Raw genomic sequence first — 25,745 nt, forward strand, 5'->3', positions numbered from 1 at the left:
TAAGAAATTACAGTATCGTGACAACACTTTTGAGTTAATGTTCTTACTTTCCACCACTGCTCCCTCCCTTTATGAATCTCAAGTGCCTTGTGAAATAGTTGAGATGAGCTGGAGAGTTCAACAAAGCCTTTGCTAAGTGTTTTCACAGGATTGTAAAAAAGCCACTGTTAACAAGCCCTCCCTCACTGATTATTCCTAGTGTGTGTGTGTGTGTGTGTGTGTGTGTGTGTGTGTGTGTGTGTGTGTGTGTGTGTGTGTGTGTGTGTGTGTGTGTGTGTGTGTGTGTGTCTCTTAAATTCATATAAAACACATGCACCTTAAAATTAAGTTTAAATGGGTTTACTCATTGCGCCATATCAAAAAGTGCTGGGAATGTAATCAGGTGTCGAAGAGCAAAAGAGGAGCACGTAGTCTGTTCATGACAGCCAGCTGAGTGTGTATGTGTGTGTATGTGTGTGTACGTGTGCGTGTGTGTGTGTGTCACTGTAGGCGGTGCAGCAGAACACTGATAGATGTCCAATAAGAAGTTCTGTAGTGAGTTCAGATATCACTCATCTCGTTGCACGAGATACGGAGGTTTTTTAATGTGTGAGTGTGAAGTGTTTGAGAACTCTGATCTATGGCAGTGTTGACCCATTCACACAGCTCTCTCAATAACAAATAATGGGACAAGCTCCAGGCTCCTTCTCTCTCACACACACTGCATCAGTCCACAGTGGTTCATATTATGGACAGTAGGTCAAAGCTTTTACTACTTCCAAATGTCAACAAGTGAATGTGTTGGGACATGTCCGTTCCAGAAGTGAACGATAATATATGGGCCACCTGACTGAAAGCTAGGAAAAAGAAATCATGGTGGAAGCGGCCTTTTTTGTGTATTTATTTGTATTTTTGCAAGTGTTTCTGTTTTTCTGCTTGTTTTTCCGTCAGACATGTTCTCTCTGGTTGTCTGACTTTCTGTCTGCCTAGTTTGTGCTGTCCAGCAGATCCCTTGCGATTTCTGTCTTGAGTATATGTCGGTCAAACTCCCTAATGGTTTCTAAATTCATGTTTCTGTCTGACTTCTAATCTGCCTATCTGCTCTTAACTTCCTGTCTTGGTATTTTACAGGTAGATGCTCTGCGGGTGCGTCTGGAGGAGAAGGAGCAGTTACTGACCAAGAAGACGAAGCAGCTGCAGGACCTGACCGATGAAAAGAGCACACTAACAGGAGAGATCCGAGACATGAAGGACATGCTGGATGTCAAGGAGAGGAAGGTTAATGTCCTGCAGAAGAAGGTTAGTGAGTCCAGAGCTCCCTTGTTGTGACATACCCACAAAGAATCGTCATCCGATATCATATCAGTGTTGTGTTTTCAGGCTTTTCAGCTGCCACAAGATTTGGCCAAATATATCATTAAATTCTGCTTTAACAAAATGAGCAAATCCTGATTTTAGTTGGGATTATGGTTAGTTATACTTTACAAAAAAAAACCCTTTCAGAAACTGTAATCTATTCCTTTTCCACTTTACATTTGCCAAGAATCACTTTTGTAGGGGAACAAAGAAGTGTAGATATATGATCAGGGACTGGTTTGTTGTCTGTCACCACATCTGGTAACTTTCCCCGGTTAACCAGCCATATTGGAAATTAATTCTCTGTTCTGGTTCTGGCCCAATAATAATGTCTCTGGCATTGTGAATAGACAGTGAGAGTGTTTGTTAAATGAATCATTGAATGTGTGCCTTGTAAGATCTGCTACTCACAGTTGATCACTATTACATATGGTTAACAGAGATACCTTCACACATATACGTGTTCTATACCCAGAGCTGCACACACATCCTTCTATATATATACTATATATATATACACGCACGCACGCACGCACGCACGCACGCATGCACGCACACACATGCACAGACACACAGTTGCTTGGCATGTCTCACAGGCCTTAATGACTTTTATAAGGTTAGCCATTTAGACAGGGTCTGTGGCCACCTGTGGTGCGCATGTTGGCAATTCCTCTTTAGACCAATTACACACACATAAAGGTCCCCACTCAACTTCCTTGTTTCCTCTCATGTCCTCAAATTAGATCTCAAACTCTGTCCTCCCACCCTCCCCCTTGCTGAGTTTAATGAAAAAATGCTCCAAAGGTCACATGCAGTGCTATGAATCTGTGTGTATGTGTGTGCACGAAGATGTTCAAACGCATTATAATATTTGTGTGACCTCAGGGTGTTTCCGTGTGAGAAGTTTAAAGATGACCTTTATGTTCACCCTGCGCTGTACTCCTTTGGGTCCCACCTATAGCTTTATAAGAGGCAATTAATAAGCTTCTTTGTAGCAGATAAATGGAGCCCCTCTGCTATTTAACATTTCATACATGTGTTATTTCAACTTTGACTTTATTTTACGGCCAAAGAAATGTTTCTGCCAGTTTATTTTGGAGGCATTTGGTGGCATTTGGTTACATTGCTGTGTGCAGTTGCACTATTTTACTGTAAACCTCAGTTGCCATTTTCATCCCTACAGGATCAGTGAGATTAGGTTGGATGATGACTAGGCAAATATTTGGTTTATGCTGCCTGGCATTGTCTTGATGGCTAGTTTCTCACTGGCCAGATTTTGCTTTATTGATGTTTTTTCATCTGTTTCTTTGTCTCTGTAGAAAGCCTCCCTCTTCCTCAGTATCCCTGTGTCTTTCTCCCTTTCTCTTAGTTTTTCTCTCTCCAGCAAACCTACCTCTCCTCACACATACTCCCAAACGTGCCACAATTCATGCCACATTTTTTAAAATCCGCAACAATAAGAAGTATGCATGAATTATAAAAGATGTTGAAAGATTATGACACTGTTTCTTACAGTTGTTAATGTGACATGAATGGATGAAGAAGTGATATTTAAAGGAAGAACCAGGCTAAGCATTTTACATTGTGAAATGCCATTACATTTCACTCCATTAGCCACACTGTATACATTGAACACAATCTCATTGGTTTCCAAACTTCCTATTTCCTAACAGTCCCTGGGGGGCTATAACTTACAGTGCTGTGTCCCATGGGAAAGGCAGGAGTGGAGCTGGGAGTCAAAGCTAGTTTCCTTTCTGGGCTTCATACTGCTGGCTTAATGTAAAATACACGGCAAGGATAAATGCCAAGGATGTATTTCATAGCTAAAGGTTGACTGCATGTACTTCAGCAATGTCACTGATCTGAATGGGAACCTCGATTAAGTAGCTTTGCAATTCTTCGATTTTGGCTTTGCTTTTGACACTTTAAATTATCATTATGCCACTTTGAAAGGCTGGTAGTACTCTTCTGAAAACACCTTCTCCTTCCACTGCAACCCAATTTAACTGTTTGTTTTTGTCATAATGCATTGCATATTTCATCATATTACACCACATTGATGCATTGCTCACAATTCCTCCAAATATTGACAGGTAACATTGATGAAAAAGAAACATCCTGTAATGATATAAGAAGGTACTTTGCTGTCATGTAGTACTATGCAATATTAAATAACAGTGAGATACTGTATACATATATATATATTACATTTTGATACATACTGTATACTGTATATAACAATCATTTCTAAATTCTGCTGAAATGGTCCTCTAATTTCCTGAAACATATTTCCTAGGATATGTTTTTAAGACTTAAAATATTGTGGTAGACCTTCATCAGAGAAACAGACTTTTATTTAAAATATGCACAGACAGTAAAAAGACGTAGCATTTACAATTATATTATCTAATTGAATGCTTGTGAAGTCTCATTGAAGAGATCTCTCAGTCAGTTTCTTTTCTTGGTGCAGCTGCAGTTGCCTTCTTCATTCCCGCAGGCCCAAACGGAGATGAGGCCGAAAGATGAATTGTCTGGCATGTTGACAGGACTGGTTGCATGGACCTTTTTGATCTGTGTAGTTTTTTTTGTCATCGATGCATTTGTCTTCTGCATGATCATATCTGCCTCTTTGCTGTCTGTCTTTTCTTGAACGCAAGCTTTTTTTGTGTTTCCATATTGTCCTTTTCCATCTCAAAAGTCCTAAGTTCTCTCTTGAAGGCTTTTCTTTCTTTTGCTATGTCCTCCTTCTTCAACTGGATGGCATCTGTCATTCTGTGGATGCCTGTCTTTTCTTGAATGTAGGCTTTCCTCATCATTGCCATCTCTTCCTTTTCTATCTTGAAGGACTTCCTGTCATCAGCCATTGCATCATTTTCAGCATTAAAGGCATTCCTTTTCATACGTTGTTCCCTGACTTCTTTGTTAAAGGCTTTTCTTTCTTTGTCTATGCTTTCCTTCTCCAACTGGAAAGCATCTGTCATCCTCTGGATGTTTGACTTTTCTTCAATGTAGGACTCTCTCGCCATGGCCATCTCTTTCTGTTCCATGTAGAAGTCTTTCCTTTCCTCACACATAGCAGTTTTTTCTGCATTAAATGCATTCCTTCTCCTATGTTTCGCCTTAAGTTCTTTCTTGAAGGCTTTTCTTTCTTTTGCTATGTCCTCCTTCTCCAACTGGATGGCATCTGTCATTCTGTGGATGCCTGTCTTTTCTTGAATGTAGGCTTTCCTCATCATTGCCATCTCTTCCTTTTCTATCTTGAAGGACTTCCTGTCATCAGCCATTGCATCATTTTCAGCATTAAAGGCATTCCTTTTCATACGTTGTTCCCTGACCTCTTTGTTAAAGGCTTTTCTTTCTTTTTTTATGTTGTCCTCATCCAACTGGAAAGCATCTGTCATCCTCTGGATGTTTGACTTTTCTTCAATGTAGGACTCTCTTGCCATGGCCATCTCCTTCTGTTCCATGTAGAAGTCTTTCCTTTCTTCACACATAGCAGTTTTTTCTGCATTAAATGCATTCCTTCTCCTATGTTTCGCCTTAAGTTCTTTCTTGAAGGCTTTTCTTTCTTTTGCTATGTTCTCCTTCTCCAACTGGAAGGCATTCCTCTTCTCAGTCATTTGAGCACACTCTCTTTGAAATGCCTCTCTCTCTCTGGTCAGTCTTTGCCTTTCCATCTCCAGAGCCACCTTCATACTTTGTATATGTGTCTCTTCACACAAAAGATTGTTGGCTTCTGCCTCCATCTGCACCTCCAGCATGTCTTTCTCCACTGCGAGATGAAAACATCCTGCTGTTTCACACAACATGCTATGGGTGTGAAACAAAGACTGACTCTGCATCACTCTGATAATCTCAGTCTGGATGTGATAATATTCTTTACCATCATTGGTAAAACGACAGTTAGCGTTATACAGAGGGATCTGGTCTCTCTGAAGCTGCTGGGCATTTTGCGCCAGCCACTCTCCGCCCTGTGCTTGTGGTTGTTGCCAAAGCACAAAAGGCGCATGAAGATTCATCTTTAAGGACAAAAACTACAGCATTAACTTGATAAACACATGATTCATTTAACATAACCTTTATGGTTTAGTTCAAACAAACAGTATTTGTATCTAATTGTAACCATTCCAGTAAAAAGTGTTTTAACCAACTAACTGTAACCCTGCTGTAAGCGTGCAGGTCATTTACATTGATGGGACTACTTTTCCTTTACAAGTACTGCATCTCTTAGAGATATAAAGCTTCTGTCAGAAAAGAAACATAGTCCTACTGTACATTTAGGCAATACGGTACTTACCACCATGAAAGGTGGGTCCTGTAAAGGTTCCATCAATGAAGTTTCAGAGTAATAATTGCAAGTGCAATGGGTATTTTGTTTCTCAATGTCTCAATGTGTTCAATACTCAGGGATCTGATGCGTAGAGTTCTAAGTTCTTAATTCTAAGTTCTATGCATCGCATTCCGAGCAGTTGTTATAGGCTGTATTATATTATAGACTACATTACCAACAGAAAACATCAAGTCTCATTTTTTAAATGAACACATGACTTTGCTTATTAAAAGGTTATAAAAGGCTGAATTCCCTCTTTACTTCTTCACTATAGATAGAGTACTTTATTAATCCCAAGCAGGAAATGTAACCGTTACAGTCGCTTTGAGAAAAAAAGAAAAAGATAATGAGAAAAAACACACACACAGAAACTACAACCTAATACAGTACTTATATCAACATATATACATATCTGAGGTAAATAGTGCAAAATGAAATGCAAAGTATATGGTAAAGTTGTAGTGCAGTTATGGATCCGATAATTGAAAGACATTGAAAGGTGTAAGAGTCCAGTGTGAGAGTTGGGGGGAAGCTCTGCTGCTCAGCTACATTTTAAAGCTTCAGCTGATTGTCAGTTTCAGCTGTACTTTGTCAGCGTAATGCTAACACTAGCGCATGCTAATAATGTTAGCAAGAGTTGTGGAGTTGTGTCGCTACCTGCTCCAAGAGATAAAGGAGAGATACAGATACAAAATGGCCCAAAACTTAGAGGTGATGACTTAAACAAACAATGAGTCAAGGGTTTCCGGGTGTCCAAATGGTTAAGGTGCATACCACATAACCACAACGACCGTGGCTCACTTTCAGTTGCAGACATTTGTTGCACGTTATGCCCTTATCTCTCTCTCCTTGTTTCCATCTGCCTCTATACCAGGGGTGTCCAAACTACGACCCGTGGGGCCAACTGCGCCATTTTTAATTGGCCCGCAGCAAATTCTAAAAGTATAATGGAATATGGCCCAGATAGAAACTGGCACTTGAATGTTTTGTACTTCTTAGTTCTAACACAGTTTTGACTTGTCAGCTAACTTTAAACATCAAGTGTCAGATAAAGCTTGTGCTTTAGATTTTTACTGGATTGCATGTGATGAGAGCACAGATGCGACAGACACCGCACAGCTGTTCATTGTTTTTGCGAGAGTTGACGTTAACTTTTGCGTTACGGAAGAGCTGCTTGGTCTTACGAGTCTAAAGGGCACAACATAATTCGAGCACGAGGACTTTACCACAGAGAATGTAAAGCTTTCCTGTCTGATGTCGATGCTGAATACGGGGACGCACTCCACAGCTTTAGTTGATCTTACTGGTCATCTCAACACTGAACAAGAGCCGACTGCGCACATGAAAGCATTCTTTGTGAAGCTCCGTCTCTTTGAGACACAACTACGCAACTTCAATGGTGCGCACTTCCCCACTCAAATACGTGAGCAAACATTTTCTGTTAACTCTGAACAAAAGCAGATTGAGAACCAAAATGAGCGACAGCATCTCTGTGATGTCCTTCGTATCTCAAACACCAAACTTACTCCTGACCTGCAGCATCCTTCAGTCCAAAGCATCACTGCTCCCACTGAGTGCAACGCTGTTCCCATTAAAACATATATTACACAGTATTTATTTTAATAAGCTCAATTTTTCAATACATTCAGTCAAATAAAGTTTCTAACATTTTCTAACTAACGTTAGTTGATGTGTTAACAATCCCAATAACGTATTTGTTTAACAAGCTTGAGATATATCCATCCCCTTTTTTATAGATATAGATTTTTATAGATTTTTTATAGAAAGCTGTGATGGAGGCTGCCCCCCCCCTTTAAGCATATTCAATTATCAAGCATAATTTACCTACATTTGATTGTTTTGTTTTTTTAGGGAATATACCTCAAAAGTATGAGTGGCCCAGCCCTTTGTATATTTTTCTGTATGTGGCCCCCAGTGAAAGAAGTTTGGACACCCCTGCTCTAAACTATCAGCTTTCCAGTAAAGGCAAAATGTCAAAAATGAACCTTAAAAAAAGTCATACAACAGCAATACACTCTAGTGTTCTTCACCTCATTGTGATCTTTACTCACACAATTTGGATTTATGAATTACCAGGAACAAATCAAGATATCAACATACTGTCAACAGTTTTTATAGGGAATCTTTCTTCAGTAGACAGTAGTTCCAATAAAAACTGTTGAGGTCTGTGGATTCCCCAGAGTAAGCAGAACATTGTTTCTGGAGGAAGATGTTGATGTAGATTTTTAAAATGTATTGTTTCAATGCTGACAGAACCACAAGTTAAATTCCATTAATCTCTGTTGTGTTTGGATGGCGCCAGAAAACCTGGCCAAATAATACTGAAACTATCTGTGAGAAAATATGTTATTTGCAATTTGTGTGAACAAACCCTGTAACGTGTTATGACTAATTATCCTATGGTAGTTTTTCTAAACAGAATATTGTTTCACCTGTTTTGGTGAATGAAAATCTGAGTCCAAAAAACTGTAACACCTGTGCTTGTCAGCTATGATTTAGGAAGCTACATTCAATGCTTTTCATTCCTTTACAAAGCATGTCTCTTTTTCTAGGACACGGTAACTTACACATCTGTTTACAAGTGGAAAGGCAGGAATGTAGCGTGGAAGAATAACTTGTTTCCTTCCAGTTTCATGCTGTATAAGTCATTACATCCCGTTTCCAATTGTAAAAGACATTGACTGACGCTGCGTGTTTGAAGTCTTCCCAGTAAAGTGGGACTTTTTTGATATGACAAAACCTTCCCGATACAGAAAAGGAAAGATGGGTTGAGGATCAGCTGAATGGGGGTCAGCAGAGAAGCGTATGCAAGTTCTTGAATATGAACAAGGACTGTTGTTGCTTTCATGACACAATGCTTTAGCTGAGATCATTTAAAAGTCGATTAAGTGGCTGGCCTCCAACTCATAAAATGCTCAGCTCTAAATTAGTCAACTAAGCAGTTAATAGGGCCATTAATCTCTTGAATATGTTCCTCTACTGATGAAAAGAGTCAATATCTACACCAGACACACACGCACACAAACACATCATCATCATCATCATCATCCTGGAGAGCTTTGAGGGTTACAATGATGCATCTGTGTTATTAAGACAAGCTCTCTATCTTCACTACACCCAGGTCCAATTCCCCAGCACACACAGTGTTGGTGTTGATGACACAGATCGATGACACAGATCGATGACACAGATCGATGACACATCTAGCGGTGCGTCATAAAATGTTTGTGTGTGGGAATGTGTGCACGCAAACTCGCTCTGTTTCCAGTCATAAGGAATTGCAATCTGGAAAGCTAAGTGCAACAACAGTCCGTATGATTTTCATGTGGGTGTAATATAACAAGGAACTGAAGAAGCTGGAAAACATGTAAATGTAAATAACAACAGGGAGTCTGTTTGGTGTCCCAAACTGTAGTTCATGAAACCTATAAATTTTGCTGTTTTGTTTTCTTGACTAGTAAATCCTACCTTCCTACCCCACAGTCCTGTGTTGTTTTGAATCATTCAGTTTGCAGTTTTCTTTTCACCGTACTGACTTTGTATTATTTTTACATAGGGATTGAAGAGCAGGTTTAGCGGTTCCTACCAAATATTTTAAGTGTCAAGAGATGACTACATGTACTGTACATACAAATGTGAGTACTTCAGTTTAACCACACTTATATCTGTTACTCTTCTCTGACTTTTGAAGTTTAAGTGTATGTTGCCCCCATCCGTGTTTAAAATGTGGAACTTCTTTAGACTTCTTTAATTCAGCGAGTGACACTTTACATACTAGAGAAATGACTCCCAGACTGGTGGGTGGATGACATACAGATAGACCAGTGCTCAAAACACTTTTTAAGTTATTGTAGTGCACCACTGCAGGATCTACCCTTATTTGCAGTATGTGTCACTCATGGGTGCCCTATTTTCCTAGGTGCCTCTCCATGGACAGTCACCATGACTTATAGCGTAGTATAATGATGTCATTGCTGTAGTTTGAGCCCTACATTGATCCTAATAGTGAGAGGCTGAATTTAACTAAATATAATGAGGTCTTTAAATGAAAAACGAAAACGCATATGCTAGTTTAGTGCAGGCATTTTCGGTCTTACGTATCACATCGCAGAACAGTGGGCGCTCTGTTCGAGCCCTTGGTCTACGAGACCATGACCAATGCATAATGATGCATTTATTTATTTATTTTTTCATTTTTGGTTGCTTTTTTTTTTTTTTTTTAACTGGGGGGGGGGGGGGGGGGGGGGTAGGGGTGTGGGAGGTACACACGCAGAGCCGGTTGTGGTGTGGTTTTGGCATACATGTGTTATTCATGTTCAAACATTGTGGTCGTCTCAATCCATATTCATGCTTTTAAAAAGGCTGGCAGTGTGCATGGAAGTATAGTATCCCCTATCATGTTCCCTCCCTATAGCAACCACAGACAGAGAGATTTGATTACGTCTGCTTGGGCTGCATCGGGCATGTGTGTGTGTGTGTGTGTGTGTCTACACAGAAGGATGCCCTGTACACAAGGGTCTCTGTTAGTTATGATAGTGTCTAGCAGGTCTCCCCTGGACCTTCTCGGGGGAACCCAGCTCTGTTTCAGAGCACCTTCTGCCAGACTCTTTCAGCACTTGCTCTGGCCTGGTGTCATCGGCACAGCGAGGCCTTTCATTGTGAAGAAGAGTAGAGAGAGAGTGATAAAGAGATAAATAGAGATGTTCCCTCGCCTTCTACATTTCCTCTGTTTTCCTCCCCCCCCCCCCCCACACTTTGATCTCTCTCGCTGGAGCAATACCTCTTCTGTCTCTTTCATATTATATTATTGCTCAAAAACACTCAATTTTCTACATCACATGTTGAATTAACGCATGCATATCATCGAATGACAGCATTATTTAAATGTTGTATTCATTTGAGCAAACTACTGTACCCATGCAGACTTATGATGACCATGTTTTCCCAAAAACACTACGGCAATCCTTTCTCGCTCTTTTTTCTCTCCCTCCTCCCACATGTTTTACACACCGCCCCAAAACAACACTGGCACTTTTGAGTGTGATGCATATGGATAGCGAGGGGGAAGTGCTGCATGTTGATATAAAGGAAAATATTAGTTCAGCATTGGCACAGTGTTCTGTGTGTGTGTGTGTGTGTGTGTGTGTGTGTGTGTGTGTGTGTGTGTGTGTGTGTGTGTGTGTGTGTGTGTATGTGTGTGTATAAACAAGTATTTATTTTTTGATTTTGATTTTTTGATTTTGTTTCCAGATATGTATATCTTCATATTCTTTCTCCAATTTACTTCCTAAAACAGTCATATAATAATAAGTGTTGGCGCCTAAAAAGGTCATTATGTCCGATGACGCACCCTGACAAGGGCTGGGTAACAAACCTCAATACATTTGTATTACTGACTGAAATGTGACCACAGGTTGTAATATTTAAAACTGTCAAGTGCTGCAAGTTGGCATCAAATACTTTGTCAGATTCTTAGTCTTGTTTACTTAATCTTGGTGAGATATTTCCGGATCTGAATCAGGAAACTCCTCACTTTAGACTGTGTTTTATCTGACTGAATTATTGTACTGCTACTTCAGTCAAGACAACACTGAATAGTGATGCATTCAGAAGTGTGGCACACATCGGTGCTGAAACTCAAGTATTTCGTATCAGCACTTGTATTGAAAAATTCCAAAAGATACCCAGCCTCACCAATGATATTACTTCTAATAATGTTTTAAATTAGAGATGCATAGCTTGAATGCCATTACTGAATATGAAAACTTTAGATTCAATTAAGCTGTCACCTGACTTCAGTTAAGTTGCAGAATCGAAACAATGAATGCCTGAGATATCTAACCTAGATACTCCGTAGGGTGCACTGTAAGTATTCCAGGTGAATAATTGTGTGTGTGTAACAGCTGTATTTCTCAGAGATTCTTATAACTCTTTACTGTATGTGTATTCTGCGTGTGTGTGATCTTGATAGATCTTGTGATGAGGCCACCAATGCCTTTCATCCTAATGGATTCCATCTGACCAATCACAGTTCAGAGACACGGGTACAGATAAGCCCGTTGGAGCTGGGGAGGTTCTGGTAAATAGCGTGTGATAGCCCCCCCCTATATCCCCCTTTTGCTACTATCAGCAATCAGCCGAAGTTAATGGTGAGAGCCTGAGGCTGGCTGATTGGAGCCAGGCTACACATCAGTCAAGACAAACTCAGTGTCGGGCCATATAACAGGCTCCAGCTATTCAAGTTCGTCTTCTTCCTGACCACAACACGTGCAATGCAGTTGAAGAATTCAGACATGTTCGATGATGACTCGATGAAGAACTTAAACCTGACTGTATTCTGATTATGACACCAGCCATAACTCAGGCTGACCTGTTTCGACCCGACCTTTTGGCAGTCGAGTGTTAGTAATTCATACTTCAAGATCTGAGGCGGGCACTTCAGTTTCTGTCTAAAGTGGGTCACAGTTAGACCCTCTGTCTCTCAGTTGAACCGTATGACTGTATAGTGTATTTGACCTGTCTGACCAGATCACTGTAAAGTGTGCCGGGGTCAGAAGCTACAGGTTGACACACGGCTGCTGCGGTCCCCGCCGGGTGGCCACATATGATTTATCTTTCTTGCTTTCTTTCTTTCTTTCTTTCCTTCTTTCTTTCTTTCTTTCTTTCCTTCTTTCTTTCTTTCTTTCTTTCTTTCTTCCTTCCTTCTTTCTTTCTTTCTTTCTTTCCTTCTTTCTTTCTTTCTTTCTTTCTTTCTTTCTTTCTTTCTTACTTTCTTGGTTTATTGGTTGCTTTCTTTCTTGGTTTCTTTCTTTCTTTCAGATCAAAGGGCTCCAATTCCCTCTCTCCAAAGGAGAAGAAGAAAATAATTAATACTAATGGTGCTGGGAGCAGAGGAATAAAGCGTCAGGGTAATTACCCAGCAATCACTGCAGCATTCCGCAGCTGAGGGGGGCAGAGATAGGGTTTTGAGCTTAAAGAGCATGGACATGGATCAACTTGGCCGGCACACACACAGACACACTCACGCTCACGTACAGCCTAGCTTGCACAAGTGCAATCTGTCTTCATTGAACAGCTCTGGGGTCCGCAGAAGTCTCTCCCTGCTCATTTTGCTCTGTGGTCGACCAGGAGAAATCACTATGAAAACAACACTCGCTTCGTCTTACTCGCTGTTTCTCTGACATTCTCTGTGTGCATTTTTGCATCTCTGTGTAAGTGTACATATGTGTGTGTTAATCTGTCTATGTTGGTGTCTATTTGATATGTATGAATGCAGTGGAGGGTCTCTGTATGAATGACTTTCTGGAGGAATGTGAGAGGGGGAGGATGTCTGCTTGTCATATGTGTAAGTGCTATAAGCAGCCCCAATCGCCTGAACCTGGCCCGACATTTATGATAATAATCATAGCCTGATTGTGTGTGTGTGTGCGTGTGTGTGTGTGTGTGTGTGTATTCCTCAGAGAACAGTACTGTATTTTCAGAATAAGCCACATGTTACATTGGACGTACAGAATTAGATAAGTGGATATGGTTTCCTGTTTGTGTATGTGAGTGCATATGCAAATGTACATACACAAACAGTAGGCCTCATTTATCAGGCTACTTAAATATTTTTGTTTCAGTAACCGTAAATTACCATTGATCAAAGTTTCAGGAGTTTTTCAGACATTAGAAAACAATTATTTCAGCCAACAATTAAACACATGTTTAGTTCTCTGGTTAGGTAATGTCATTAATAAAGATTAATTGCAGATTATGGAAATAACTGTAGCTCACACTGTCGCTAAACATATTTGTACTCGGTCCGACAACTGGTATAATTTGCTTTAATGCAAAAGCAGAGAATTACTTTTTAGGAAGTTTTTGATGAGGCAGTTGTGTGAGTAAAATAATTGTTACTTTTTTGAGTAGCTTGTGGTTTTTTCAAAACTTTATTTGTGAAGCACTGTTTTTAGTCGAGTGGCTTTAGGTCAGGGCTTTATTCCTGGTTACTGACAGTCCAGGCATTAAGAGCAACCGGCCAGTTGATATAGACTTTATACAGGGATTTTAGCGTATACACAATATTAAAAATAAATTCAGTAAACCTTTATACTCCTCACCAACGATGATTGATGATAGCAGCTGCACTCATCTGGTTTTGTCTGCATGCAGTTATTTGGTTTTTAATTTCCAGTTTTATGTCATGCAATCGCTGTTTCAAATATTACATAGTACATTACAATACATACATTAAATTATATTAATGTAATCTGAAATGTCTTGTTAAATTCTAACCTTTGTGGAGCAGAAAACACTTTGGCTACTAAATAATTTGTGTTTGTTCTGGAGAACAGTTTTTTTCTGATCTCTTTTCGGCCTATTTGATATCATTTTATGTGTTCTGCTTTACTTTATTTGATGTTTCTGAGTTTGTGCCATAGTTTTATTTAGAGTCATGTGCTTGAGGTCACTTCCACATTAGGAATGATTGGGATTTATCCTTGTACGTATGCTGACAAACTCATATATCTGAACAAAAATAGGGAAAGTTGCTTGTTTGTAAAAATATAGAAAACTAAATCACATTTATGAATAATGATAAAAAATAGCTTATTATGTAAATTCATCTGTGCTCTAAATGCTTTTTACTTTGTTTTCATAAAGCGTGTGTGTGTGTGTGTATATGTTTACACGCTCGTGCACCTGCATTCAGATGAGAGTGTGAGAGATGTGTGTATGTTAGTGTGTGCGTGTGTGTTGCTGATGGACACAGAGAACCTTTGTATTTCTAAACAGGCGCTGGTGGTTAGGAGCAGAATGAATGTCGGGGCAATGGAGAAGAAGCTGCTGTGAGAGTCACAGGCCTCAGTCATAATCGCAGTGAGACCCGTAGAAAATTATGTCTCTTTCATTTGCTCCTAGTTCCACCTCGACAAACTTGTTTCCCCCTTGGCCGTAAGATTGACGAGGAACCGCCTGTTTGGCTTTTCAACACTAGATCCTGCCTCTGCATGGTTCTTGTTGGTTTGGAGGCTCTTTGATAGAAAACAGCATGGCTGATATACAGAGATATACAGCCACACTAACACACATGCAGGCACACAGTGGCACAATAAAAAAAAAAGTGTGTGCATTGTGCCTAGCCCTCTTGTGCAAGTGTTAGCCAAAAGATCAAAAATACATAGTAAAACCAGGGAAACTTTTGCTCTCTTTGACATAAATTATAGTTTGGAAGTTTATGTTTCCTGACATAAATAAAGAATGACCTCTACATTTCATCTAGAAAAGTGTGGATGATTTCAGAACCTGAGCATCGTGCCTCTTGACCCTCCTTTTTCTTCCTCCCTCTCTCGGGCACCACTCATCTTATGAAGTCATTTTGCTCCCGTCGTTCTGGTCGATAACAGATGAGAAATGACTCCTTCAGTAAAGCAGCATGACATCAGGAAGGTCATTCGAGGGGAAAAGGGGAGAGGTGTAATTTTCTGCTTTAAGGGTCTCTGTGTCACGTTGTCCCTTACATTCCCAGCCAGTTAACTCAACAGTCTATAGAGATCTGGTGGGGACTTCACAGCTTTGAGTAAATGTGGCAAATCTCTTTTAGTAGTAAAGTTGCTGACAATGTTTATGTTAAGCTGCTACTCTTATTCTATAACTTATAATAAGGTAGTGTATAGAAAGAAGGTGATTGTCTTGCTCAATTGGTCAAGTAAAATCTGCGACCAGAGAAGACAGTAATCTCTTTCTGGTTTTACCTTGCTCTGTATCTATATCTGTAAATATGAAGTGTCAAATCTCATGATATGGAGTTCACTTCAATTTCAGTCTCTTCTGTAGTTGTGTACCACTCTGCTGTCCTCATACAGTGAGTGAATGCATGAGAGACAAAAACATAGCAATAACACAACAACTCTTTCATTTTAAATGAACTTATCACAAGCGGATAAATGGGCCTGTTGCAGACGATTACCACATGGGGGCGCCAGCTTACACAGTATCAGTATTTCTTCAGTCTGCCAGAGTTCCCCTTGTTGCCCGTGTTGCCCTTTCTTCACATGCAGAGAAGGAGTGGTGGTGAGAGGTGGTGGTGCAATAGGGGTTAAATGAAGTGCAAGCACACCCTCCTCACACTGAAAAGGTCACTATCTTCCCGGACCTTCATGACCAATCTGTGTTTCTCTTTGAAGAGCCACATCTGAGTGCTCATCAGCAGGAGGAAGTCCTTTATTAAACTGGGAATCAACAAGCTCTGATGGCAGGAAATGGGAACAGTATGCAGGTGTACATGTTACTGTAATACACGCATACATAAACACACATACTTTAATATGCACATGCTTTACTGGGATTGTGGGGTACTTGAAGTAACAGTACGATATTTCCAGTATGTAGTCTTTCATCGTGTTTCTGTATCACTGACCTAGATTTCTCTGGGGAAGTATACACTGTGTTACAACATATTGTTCAGTTTGCGGTTATTGTCCCTCTGTGTATTTGTGTGTGGCCGTGTGTGTGTGTGTGTGTGCATGCATGCGCATATATATCAGTGCCAGGATCTTTGCTTTTACAACAGTCCCTGTCATATTTTCAGAGCTGATGACAAGCGCAGAGAAATGAGCCTTTAAGAAAGGGCGACCAATTATTGTTTGGTATTTTTATTGGTCCAAAAGAGTTTTAAAAATACAAACGATTGTATTTTTATGGTGGTCATGCTCCATGCTGGTCTCCTTTGTGTTCTGTAGAAATGATTCCTCTGGAGGCCACCGAGTTCTAGTTCTCAGTATGGATGGAAGACAGACGGGTCGACCGGGTTTGTGGTTCCTCTCCGGAACAAGCTGCTTTTAGATCATGATTTTTCACCAGAGACTCAGGGCCTGATACTGTTTCCCTAACCTCTCTCCCATTACACTAGAGCTCAGCTTTTCCTAATCATGATCATACTCCACAGACTGCAACAGCAAAGCAACACCAAAGCTCCCAATGGATTTCAACGCCCACTACACAGAATCAAAAATGTTTAGTTGACATCTATTCATTTTTTACTTGGATACATGAATGTATGTCAGCTATTGTTTGAGACTTTGAACTCCCTCCTCACTCACACACATTTGTCACTCATTGGAACATTAATTATTGCCATATTTCATTTCGTTTTGTTTCACTTATGACAATATTACAGCCCCCTTGTTTCACCAACTAGTTGATAAATCAATAACAATATGACTGAAGGCCGCACCATTAAGTTTACAATAGCTTCATCTTTGTTCCAGATATTTTTTTGGCGGGGCTTTTATTTGCCTTTATTAAACCGGCTGAAGACAGGAAAGGGGGGTGAGAGAGAGGGGACGACATGCAGCACAGTGCCACGGGTCGGACTTGAATCCTTTTAATTCTTTTTACATAGTTATATCAATGATTAATTAATAAACAATTTTTACAAGTCAATGTCATGTGCGAAGTCAAGTAAGTAAAAGGTAACTGCGCATCAACACATTTAAGGAGAAGCTGGTCCCGTCCTATCAGCTTGTTGATAAGATTATCAGAGTCTAAACAGTGGGGAGCCATATGTGTGGGAGATGTCTGAGACAGACGTCATGATCTCTCAGGAGGATACACACTCACTGAGACAGACAGTCCACACCGCAGTGCCTGGCCCATCGAGTCATGGTAGCTGCCTATCGTAGGTGGTCTGCTTCAGCGGGAGGTGTGTGTGGTTGGAGAGTGGGATGACATATGCACAGTGGTTTAATGATAAAAGCCTGTGTGTGTGTGTGTGAGAGAGAGAGAGAGAGAGAGAGAGAGAGAGATGCGGGAGTATAGTTTGAGGTAGCCTCATACACTGAGAGATAAAATGAATGACTGCTGTTCTCATAACAGTCGAGCTACTGGTTGAGAGGCCCCCCTTCTCTCCCAGAAAGGCATACAGCTGCCCTGCGCCGTGCCTTTCAACGAAAGCCATTTCTCTTTCGGAGAGTATGTTTTGACTTTGAGAATTCTGACAGAATTCCTTGCCCTCTTTCCCATATCCATGAATCACGTGACTGCTTCTCATACGCCGATGCAACGTTTAAGTTTCACAGAAAGCAGAGCGACATGGCTAAATATTTCAACGAGGGGTTGTTATTTTGTGCAACCAGGCCAAAGCAAACTTAAGCCTGGTAAAGAATGTAATCATTTATCTAAGACCAGGGGCGACATGCTCAATTTGACCTGAAATAAGGCTCTGTGGTGCCCATAGGGATAGGGAGCTAGGGTGTGCATGAGTGCATATGTATATGTTTCAGTGCGTATTTAGGAGAACAAGGTATGTCAAAGCTACTGAGCTGCTACAACTAGAGGCCAAAGCCAGATATTTGGTTTGTACTTCCTCTTGTGTTCGTACTGCATGTGGAGATAAGCATGTTCCAGCATCAGTCTTGTGTGATCTGTGGGGGGGCTCGCCAAAGCTCAAGTGCCAACATCCCTTTAAAAATAAGTGAAAAGTACCTCTTCAGCCCACTCACTTAAAATGAGAGAAACATGAGTGAATAAATGAGGGAACACATATTAATCTCTCTCTCTCTCTCTCTCTCTCTCTCTCTCTCTCTCTCTCTCTCTCTCTCTCTCTCTCTCTCTCTCTCTCTCTCTCTCTCCCATCTAACACACCCATGGCAATCATGAATTGCTGGGAATTGTATCTGACTTTGGTAGTGTTAAGCTTTCCCATCATTCCCTGAAGGGTTTAATGTCCCTATCGCTTGTGGACTGACCTACCAGAGCCTTTAGCTTGGCTTTATAATGACCGTCATTAACCTATCAAGATCTGCCGAGGGGTCCTGACTGCCTTTTCCAACCCCCTCTTGCCATTTTCCCTTCATTGCCAAAACCAAGATGGCTACTTGAAATCCTTGCTCTTTCCCTCCAGGGAGCAGAGAAAACCAAAGTCTGCAGTCTAATTGGATTCATTTGTAAAATAGGCTGTGGAGATTTTGACATTATCTATCAATGTACCCATGACTGGAATGCAGCTTATTCCTCCCCGACATTTTTACCCTGTCACCATCTCAGTTAAAATGTGCTCTCTTGATGGCCTGAAGTGCTTTTCTTGTTTTTATTGGATTCTCATGTTCATTAAATAATGAATTATGTGCCTTTCCTTTGTACAACACAAGCCCTGATCTGAGAAAGGTCCATTTGGGTCAAATGTGGAATTAATGCTTTGCAGAAGTAAGTGAATGGTGCTTTGTCTGAAGACTGAGTTGGAGACCGGAAAATAGATGCTCTATGCCAGCGTATGGTTCTCAGGGAGTCCATCAACTGTGCAAATTGAACTACCTTTTTTCTTCTTTTCTTTCATCAAGATGACAATTGAAATTCGAAGGAATGTAGAGTGTTCTTGTGGAAATTGTAAGTCATCATGTCACCATGTCCTGTCACCAGATGTGCTCTCCCTTTGTAACTAATTTGTAGACCTCTGGAGACTCATTGCATCACGCTGTGTCCTACCAGCTGCATCTGCTAGTGTTTTGTCTGGTACAGCTCGGAGCATTTTGTGTTTGTGTGTGCGCGCCTGTGTGTCTGAGTGTGCATGTGTCTTTGTGTGTGTGTTGGGTTCTGTTTTGCGGATGTTCATCAGATAAAGGCTTTGAACACCACAACTGGCTATTACACCACCACTTTAGCGACATGAGGTTAGCCGCAGAAAGGCAGATGCAGAGACCCAGTCCTGTAAGTCAATGGGCTGAATCAACTCTTACTGTAACGCTACTAAACTGGTACTGAAGCTGATTTAGTCACACCATCCAATGGCTGTGTTGTTTAAACCACTAAGTCTTACTTCTTCTCTCTTCATGGATCCAACCATAATTGTCTTGACCCAAGCCGTACAGTGGAGGCTTTCATTGCCGCTCATCTTTGAGATGCCAGGCCTGAATGGAATACATTACAGCAGGAAATTGGAGAATGCAGCCAGAGGCTGAGCATATTCAGTGTCTAAATTCATCTTCTCCATGAATCAGTGGTCAATGGGATACATATTTCTTGTGGTACTTTTGTACATCTTACAAATGCAACTTAACCTTTAAGGTTTAGTCTAAACTATTCAGCCTGTGACTATTTTAATCTTTGTGATTGTAACATGCTTTTCTTCACATCAATATGCTAACCTCAGCTCCTCTCTTGTCTCTGTCCTTCTCTCTCCAGATTGAGAACCTGTTGGAGCAGTTAAAGGATAAGGACAAACAGCTGGCTGGGTTGAGGGAAAGGGTCCAGGGCCTTCAAACTGACTCCAGCAACACAGACACAGCCCTGGCCACACTGGAGGAAGCCCTATCAGAAAAGGTACAGACATGAGGGAGGGGTGAAGGGAGGGATGAGGATGGCCTTGTAGAAAAGGTTGGAGGTCAAGAAAAGCTGACAGCAACTGCTGAGAAGAGAGAGTCAAGGTGAGGGTTAAGGTTGCCCTGTTAGAATAGTTGCTGGATGGATGGTGTGAATCATTATGCACACTATTAATGAAGAGAAGTAAAGCTTGTTTTTAGATCTAGACAATAAAAACACACATAATAAAACCATTTGACAAGCACTTGGTCTAGAAAGGTCTGGAAAGGTTTACCCATTAAGGCACACTGGTCTTTCTGTAAGCTGGTATCCGGCATACGGCTTAATTAAGTTGCGTGGTTTGTTATGACTCACTGCCATAATTTACTGACACAGCGTCCTGATTTATAGACCTTGGACCACACTAGATGAGGTCCTCTATGAAAACTGTAAGGAAGAGAAGGAGAAGGGAGGTCTAAGGTGAACATAGACAGAGGATTAGTCCCTGTCTGTAACTGCGCTGAACCTAGGGAGGGAATGATCTATAGAATAAGAGGAGGATGGAAGTTTTGAAAGGGGGAGGAATGGAGGGATGGAAAAGTGGAATGGCAGAAGAGGCACAGCCCTGATGGAAGAGGTGGCCCCAGAATTTAGGGAGGGAGAGGTCAAGGAATGTAAGGGTGGAGGCAGAGTAAAAAATTAGTAACTTCTGCAAGACATATGAGAGAGGAAGAGAAAGAACAGAGCTGGCAAAATACAGTTACAAAGTATCAGACTGGGATGGAAATTCAGTAACAGATAACACAGCCACGCACATAGAGAGAAATTGAGAGAAAAGATTAGCAACTGTGACCGTGAGTGAACATAATGAGAGAGAGACAAAGTCTGGAAAGTCTCAATGGAATTTTTATAGTCCCTGTCCAATGTTAGTAAAATATATATTGAAGCGTAAAATAGCATAGCTGAACTGCCATGTGAATCAAGGTGAACTAAGCAGACTAACACACGGCTGGATGGAGAGTGGATGTGCTGGACGTCGGTCGTAAACATGCAGCGTTTGTTGTTTTCTGGCAACATGAGAGACCAGCTGGTCTCCATAAAGCCTCAACATCTCTGAGCTAGCCTGCCCGCCACCACTAACACTAAAGATGAATGGTCTTGCTGGCTACTGTGGTGTTTTGTCTTCAGTAAAATGCAGTATATTTCATCGCACAGGTACAGTCACCCAATAAAACCTGCATTGATTTTGACGTATTTCCAGGTATATATAAGTTACTTTTGAGAAAATGGAATGCTAATGTTTTTCTTTCCACTCAAACCTTTTGCGATGTATTTATGTTTGCACTCTGGCTGCCAGTGATTTCTAATTGGAGACATGCTTGAACACATACATTTGATGTTATATATTGTACTGACCATGACCATGGAGATGTCAAATCCTAGTCTGGCAGTATTTCCAGTCTTCCTTGAACTGAGTTCAGAGTGACTCGATCTTGCTTAGGTTTGTTGCATGTTTGAAGTTGTTGCTAGCACACATTTGTTGGTACTACAGTCTTAAAAAAAATTTGCGTAGGCGCTGCAGGCTAGAAAATGGTTCCCATTTATGTGTTTGTTTGTACTGCAGGCTAAAAGATGGATGCTGGTTTACATTTTGTTGGCACCGGCTTCTGCTTAAGAGTTTATAGAGTTCCCAGTTAGTACAGATGTGGGTGTCCAGCTGTACGTCTTGTTTTTCCAGTGGTTGCCACATTTTTATGTGTTCCAATGCGCACATAGTCTATGTGTGCATGTGTATGACTATAAAGTTCTGTTTACAACATTAGCTCGTGTTACTTGTGCTCTGATCTACCAATGTCATGCTCATTTTAGGAACTAAAGGAAGACGATCAGAAGAAAATGTTCTATAGGAGCTTTTACAACAACATTTGAGTGGTGCATCTCTCACCTCTCAATGAGCTCTCAATAAATCCGAATAGTGACGAGAACTCTGCTGACACATACTGATTATGGAATCGTAGTTAGATCAACAATACAAAATACCACATAAGGATCAGGTTACGGAGGTGGAAAGTGCGCCGGCAGCAAACGGCATAGACATAAGCGTGTAACAATGTAAGGTTATAATGTCTGCGCTGTATGTCTGCATGGTTATAATTGGATGTTACCAGCCACAACTGTGAATGAGCCAATCATTGTGAAGCATATTGCAAACAGCTGATCCCAATTAGCCAATACAAGCGTGACTTCAGTGCTCTGTCTGAACTAGCGCTATGCTTCATTACTGACATTTTGAAAGGCAGTGTTTCAGCTAGGTCAAAGTTCAAACAATTTCATATCAAAGCATTGCAACTCTGTTTGTTCAGCGGTTCTGAACGGGAGATGCAACATTAGCGCTGAGTCAGCTAAGAAGGCCAAAAATGAATGTGTTTTTTACACAATGATAAGTGCTTTGACGCCGATCATGTGAAAGCAGGTTAAGTGGCGTCAGACCCAAGGGTGCTTGAGTTCTTGACAGGTATTAACACATATGTGCGTGTGTGTTTGTCTCTGCCTTGTAGGCTGCAATTATTTCCTTTGATTGTGTTGAATTTTATTTTAGTTGAACTTCACTGAATTTACATCCATTCAGTCAACTAGTTCGCTTTGTTCTCAAAGAAATCAGTCTATTAATAGACAAGAAGTTGGCTGGTGTGTTTTTCATTCAGTACATAGATGTTTTCACTTAAAATTATCTTTTATCACCAAAAATTGTTTTTGTTGCCGACAGACTTTGAAATGAATAGCATAATGGCACAATAAACTGTAAATCCCTTTTCTGCCTTGGCCATCTGTTTACCCAGAAACCACTTCTGATGCAGGCTACATATAATTCAGCTGTGATGAGGAGAACGTTGGCGAGCTTTTCAGACTTTGTGGTCAATACAGGGTGTGTGTAATGTGTTTACAAGAGCGAGTGTGTGTGTTGCTAATCACACTCCCTGTCACAAACCTGCTCTTGGAGCCAGTCGCTAGCCACAGTACTGTGGTTCTAATTAACAGGCTAGGGCATTGTGCCCAAGCCGAACCCTGCTCTTTGGTGTGTGTGTGTGTGTGTGTGTGTGTGTGTGTGTGTGTGTGTGTGTGTGTGTGTGTGTGTGTGTGTGTGTGTGTGTGTGTGTGTGTGTGTGCCTGTCTGTGGTGTTATGTGTTATGTGTGTGTATTTTTGTTGTGTTTACGTATGCTCCACACTTAAGCCTCATAGACGCAGGTTTTATTATCACATCCTGGTCTCTTTCCCGAAACCCCAAACATCCTAGAGATATTTCATAATGTGGGGAAAACACCCAGGACCTATTAGCCATGTGGTCTCTCTCCTTCTCTGTTCCTTTTCTCTCGCCCTCTCCTCCATAGACCACTATGCAGTGCGTTACTGTGCCAGGGCTAGTTAGTGGGTGTATTTGTCCAATTACCCAGGGGTTTAAAGCTGCCAATCATGCGGCAATGCCACATCGTAAAGACTCATTGCTGAGCTCTGCTCTGTGCCTAAATAAACACCTGAGTAAACACCTTGATAATCACTTCAGTCCACACCTAAACACACACACATACACCTTAACACACACCTACTACACACACCTTGCATGCTCCGCCACCCATGGCGTGGACCCAATGCCCAAATCTGTAGTCCTCCTGCTGTCTCTTGTGATTAGAGAATAGAGAAAATTATGATGTAAACATTCCAACTTGGTTTATCAGCAGGTGATGTGGAGTTGTTAGGAAGTGATCTACAGTGCAGTCCAATCTGTTCTCAATAAATCTGTCTCTGTCCCTCAACCGTTCTCCTGCTTCCTCCATCTCACTTGGCTCTGATCTCCTCTTGACACTGCTATTATTTATGGCAGTATTATTTATGATGGGCATATATGAGTTTGTCTTTGGCCTCTCTTGCTGGCGAGCCTAAACGGCGAGAGACTGGCTCGGACTTTTCACCAATGATAGGAAACTAAAACTGTAAACACACAGGGCTGACAATCTTTTGCACACTGGAAGCAAAACATAACATTTCTTAAATGTGAACAAGCTTTTATGCAGATGATAGCTACCTAGGCTCCTTACTAAAATCCTACTCACACCTCTCATCAAACCTTATTTTCTTTTGTTGTTTTACTATTTCAGGAGCGAGTGATTGAGAATCTGCGCGAACAGAAGGAGCGGGAAGACAGGGTTCGGATGGAGGAGCTGGAATTGATGAGGAAGGAGAACCAAGTATTAAAGGACAAACTTTCAGCACTGCAGCCCTTGAAACTGTCCCAGAGTCAGCCTGCTAACCCCCTCCTGATCCAGAACCAGAAGCCTGATGGAGAGGTCAGTATGAATTGTTTTGATAAAGTTATTAGGAGGGGATGTTTTGTAGACGAAAGGTGTGTGTGTGTGTGCGTGTGTGATACGCAGTGTTGGCAATTCTTGTAAATATGTTTTGGCTATTGTGTTACATTGAATCTGAAAAATCCACAACAAAACCCGCGGTTGAAACCGGGCGCATGTTGGTACGAGCACTGTACACAAGATTGGTAGTCTGGTATGTGTGTGGACTGCAGACAAACAGCCATCAATATTTCATCACTATCCACTTCATAACAGACCTGCACATGCTTCACCACAAGCTCTAAAATGAGCCCAAACACAAAATCTCATTTCACAGACCTCATAAAACAAATAATAATGAGTACCTTTCTCGAAACCTTTTACGGTTGAAAACTTCAAACGAACTTCACGACACTTTATAATTATTTTTTATTGTACAAAAAGAATGAAAAGAATTAACTTTTACAACCACTCTGCAGTAGTTGTAATACGCTACTTGCACCCTGTATTTACATTGCTTACATCTACTGTAATAGTAATTCCACTCTCTTACCTCCCTGTGTGCATCCACAATATTGTTAGCAACTCCCTAGCAAAGGGCCTGCCTGCACTTTGTCCCACAGGATAAAGGGATGAATTAAGAGAGAGTGATTTATGGACGTAAAAGATCCCTCTATCCCTGTTTGGGTGCCAAGTCAGAGGCCTGGCTGTCTTTTTTCTCCCTATTTTCCTCTCCAGGCTTACAAGCCAGGACAGAATCTCGCCCTGCCAGAATTTATGAGAATGTTTTCTTTTATTCTCATAAAAAGCATACACACATCTCATTCCTGTGAAATGATATCTTGTTGGATGTTGACGCGGCACCACATGAAAGGGACATTAGCTCAATAACTTTTTGTAGCAAGTAGATTCACACTCTGACAGAAGTGTTGCCATAATTGGACTATTTTGTGTACTCGGCAGCAATCAGACCTGTTATGTAAACTTGCATATTATTCAAAAACACAGATGTTTGTGTGTTTATATTTGTGAGTATATGTGTGTGTGAGTGTTTCTTTCTGTGTGCCTGTGCATGCATGCCAGCACAGAAACTGTTGAATGCGGATGTGTGAGTGTCCGCATGTGTTTAAGTTTGAGCAAAGTCATTCTGTAATGAACCGAGAGCGAAGCACCCAGCTCACCCTCCCCTTGTTTTCTATTGGTCTGGTGTCTGCTGCTGCTGGCCACCAAGTCATTTTGAATTGACATCATGAAAAGTAAAAAGAAACTTTGCCTTTCCTGAAAAAAACAGCCGTCAGTAACACAATAGTGTCCGTTGAAATATCTCCGCAAACTGCGGTAGATGCTTATGTAGAGGTCGTGTTAGTCACTTGGTCTACTCTATTGAAATCTATCCAAGCGGAAGATACCGGTCATAAGTGGTCAGTTACCGGA

General features: G+C 41.1%; 1 protein-coding gene across 5 annotated transcripts in view; it reads left to right on the forward strand.

Moving 5' to 3' along the window:
- Positions 1 to 25,745, forward strand: part of LOC115011075 (ELKS/RAB6-interacting/CAST family member 2) — a 147,072-nt gene that overhangs the window by 32,269 nt on the left and 89,058 nt on the right. For all 5 annotated transcript variants that reach the window (XM_029436015.1, XM_029436020.1, XM_029436018.1 and 2 more), the window contains 3 exons: positions 1,111 to 1,278; positions 19,850 to 19,987; positions 24,123 to 24,311. In XM_029436015.1, coding sequence (XP_029291875.1) covers positions 1,111 to 1,278; positions 19,850 to 19,987; positions 24,123 to 24,311 — 495 coding nt within the window. The remainder of the gene's footprint in view (positions 1 to 1,110; positions 1,279 to 19,849; positions 19,988 to 24,122; positions 24,312 to 25,745) is intronic.

The sequence above is a fragment of the Cottoperca gobio genome, chromosome 7 (assembly GCF_900634415.1).
Source record: "Cottoperca gobio chromosome 7, fCotGob3.1, whole genome shotgun sequence".
In the NCBI taxonomy this organism is placed as follows: domain Eukaryota; kingdom Metazoa; phylum Chordata; class Actinopteri; order Perciformes; family Bovichtidae; genus Cottoperca; species Cottoperca gobio.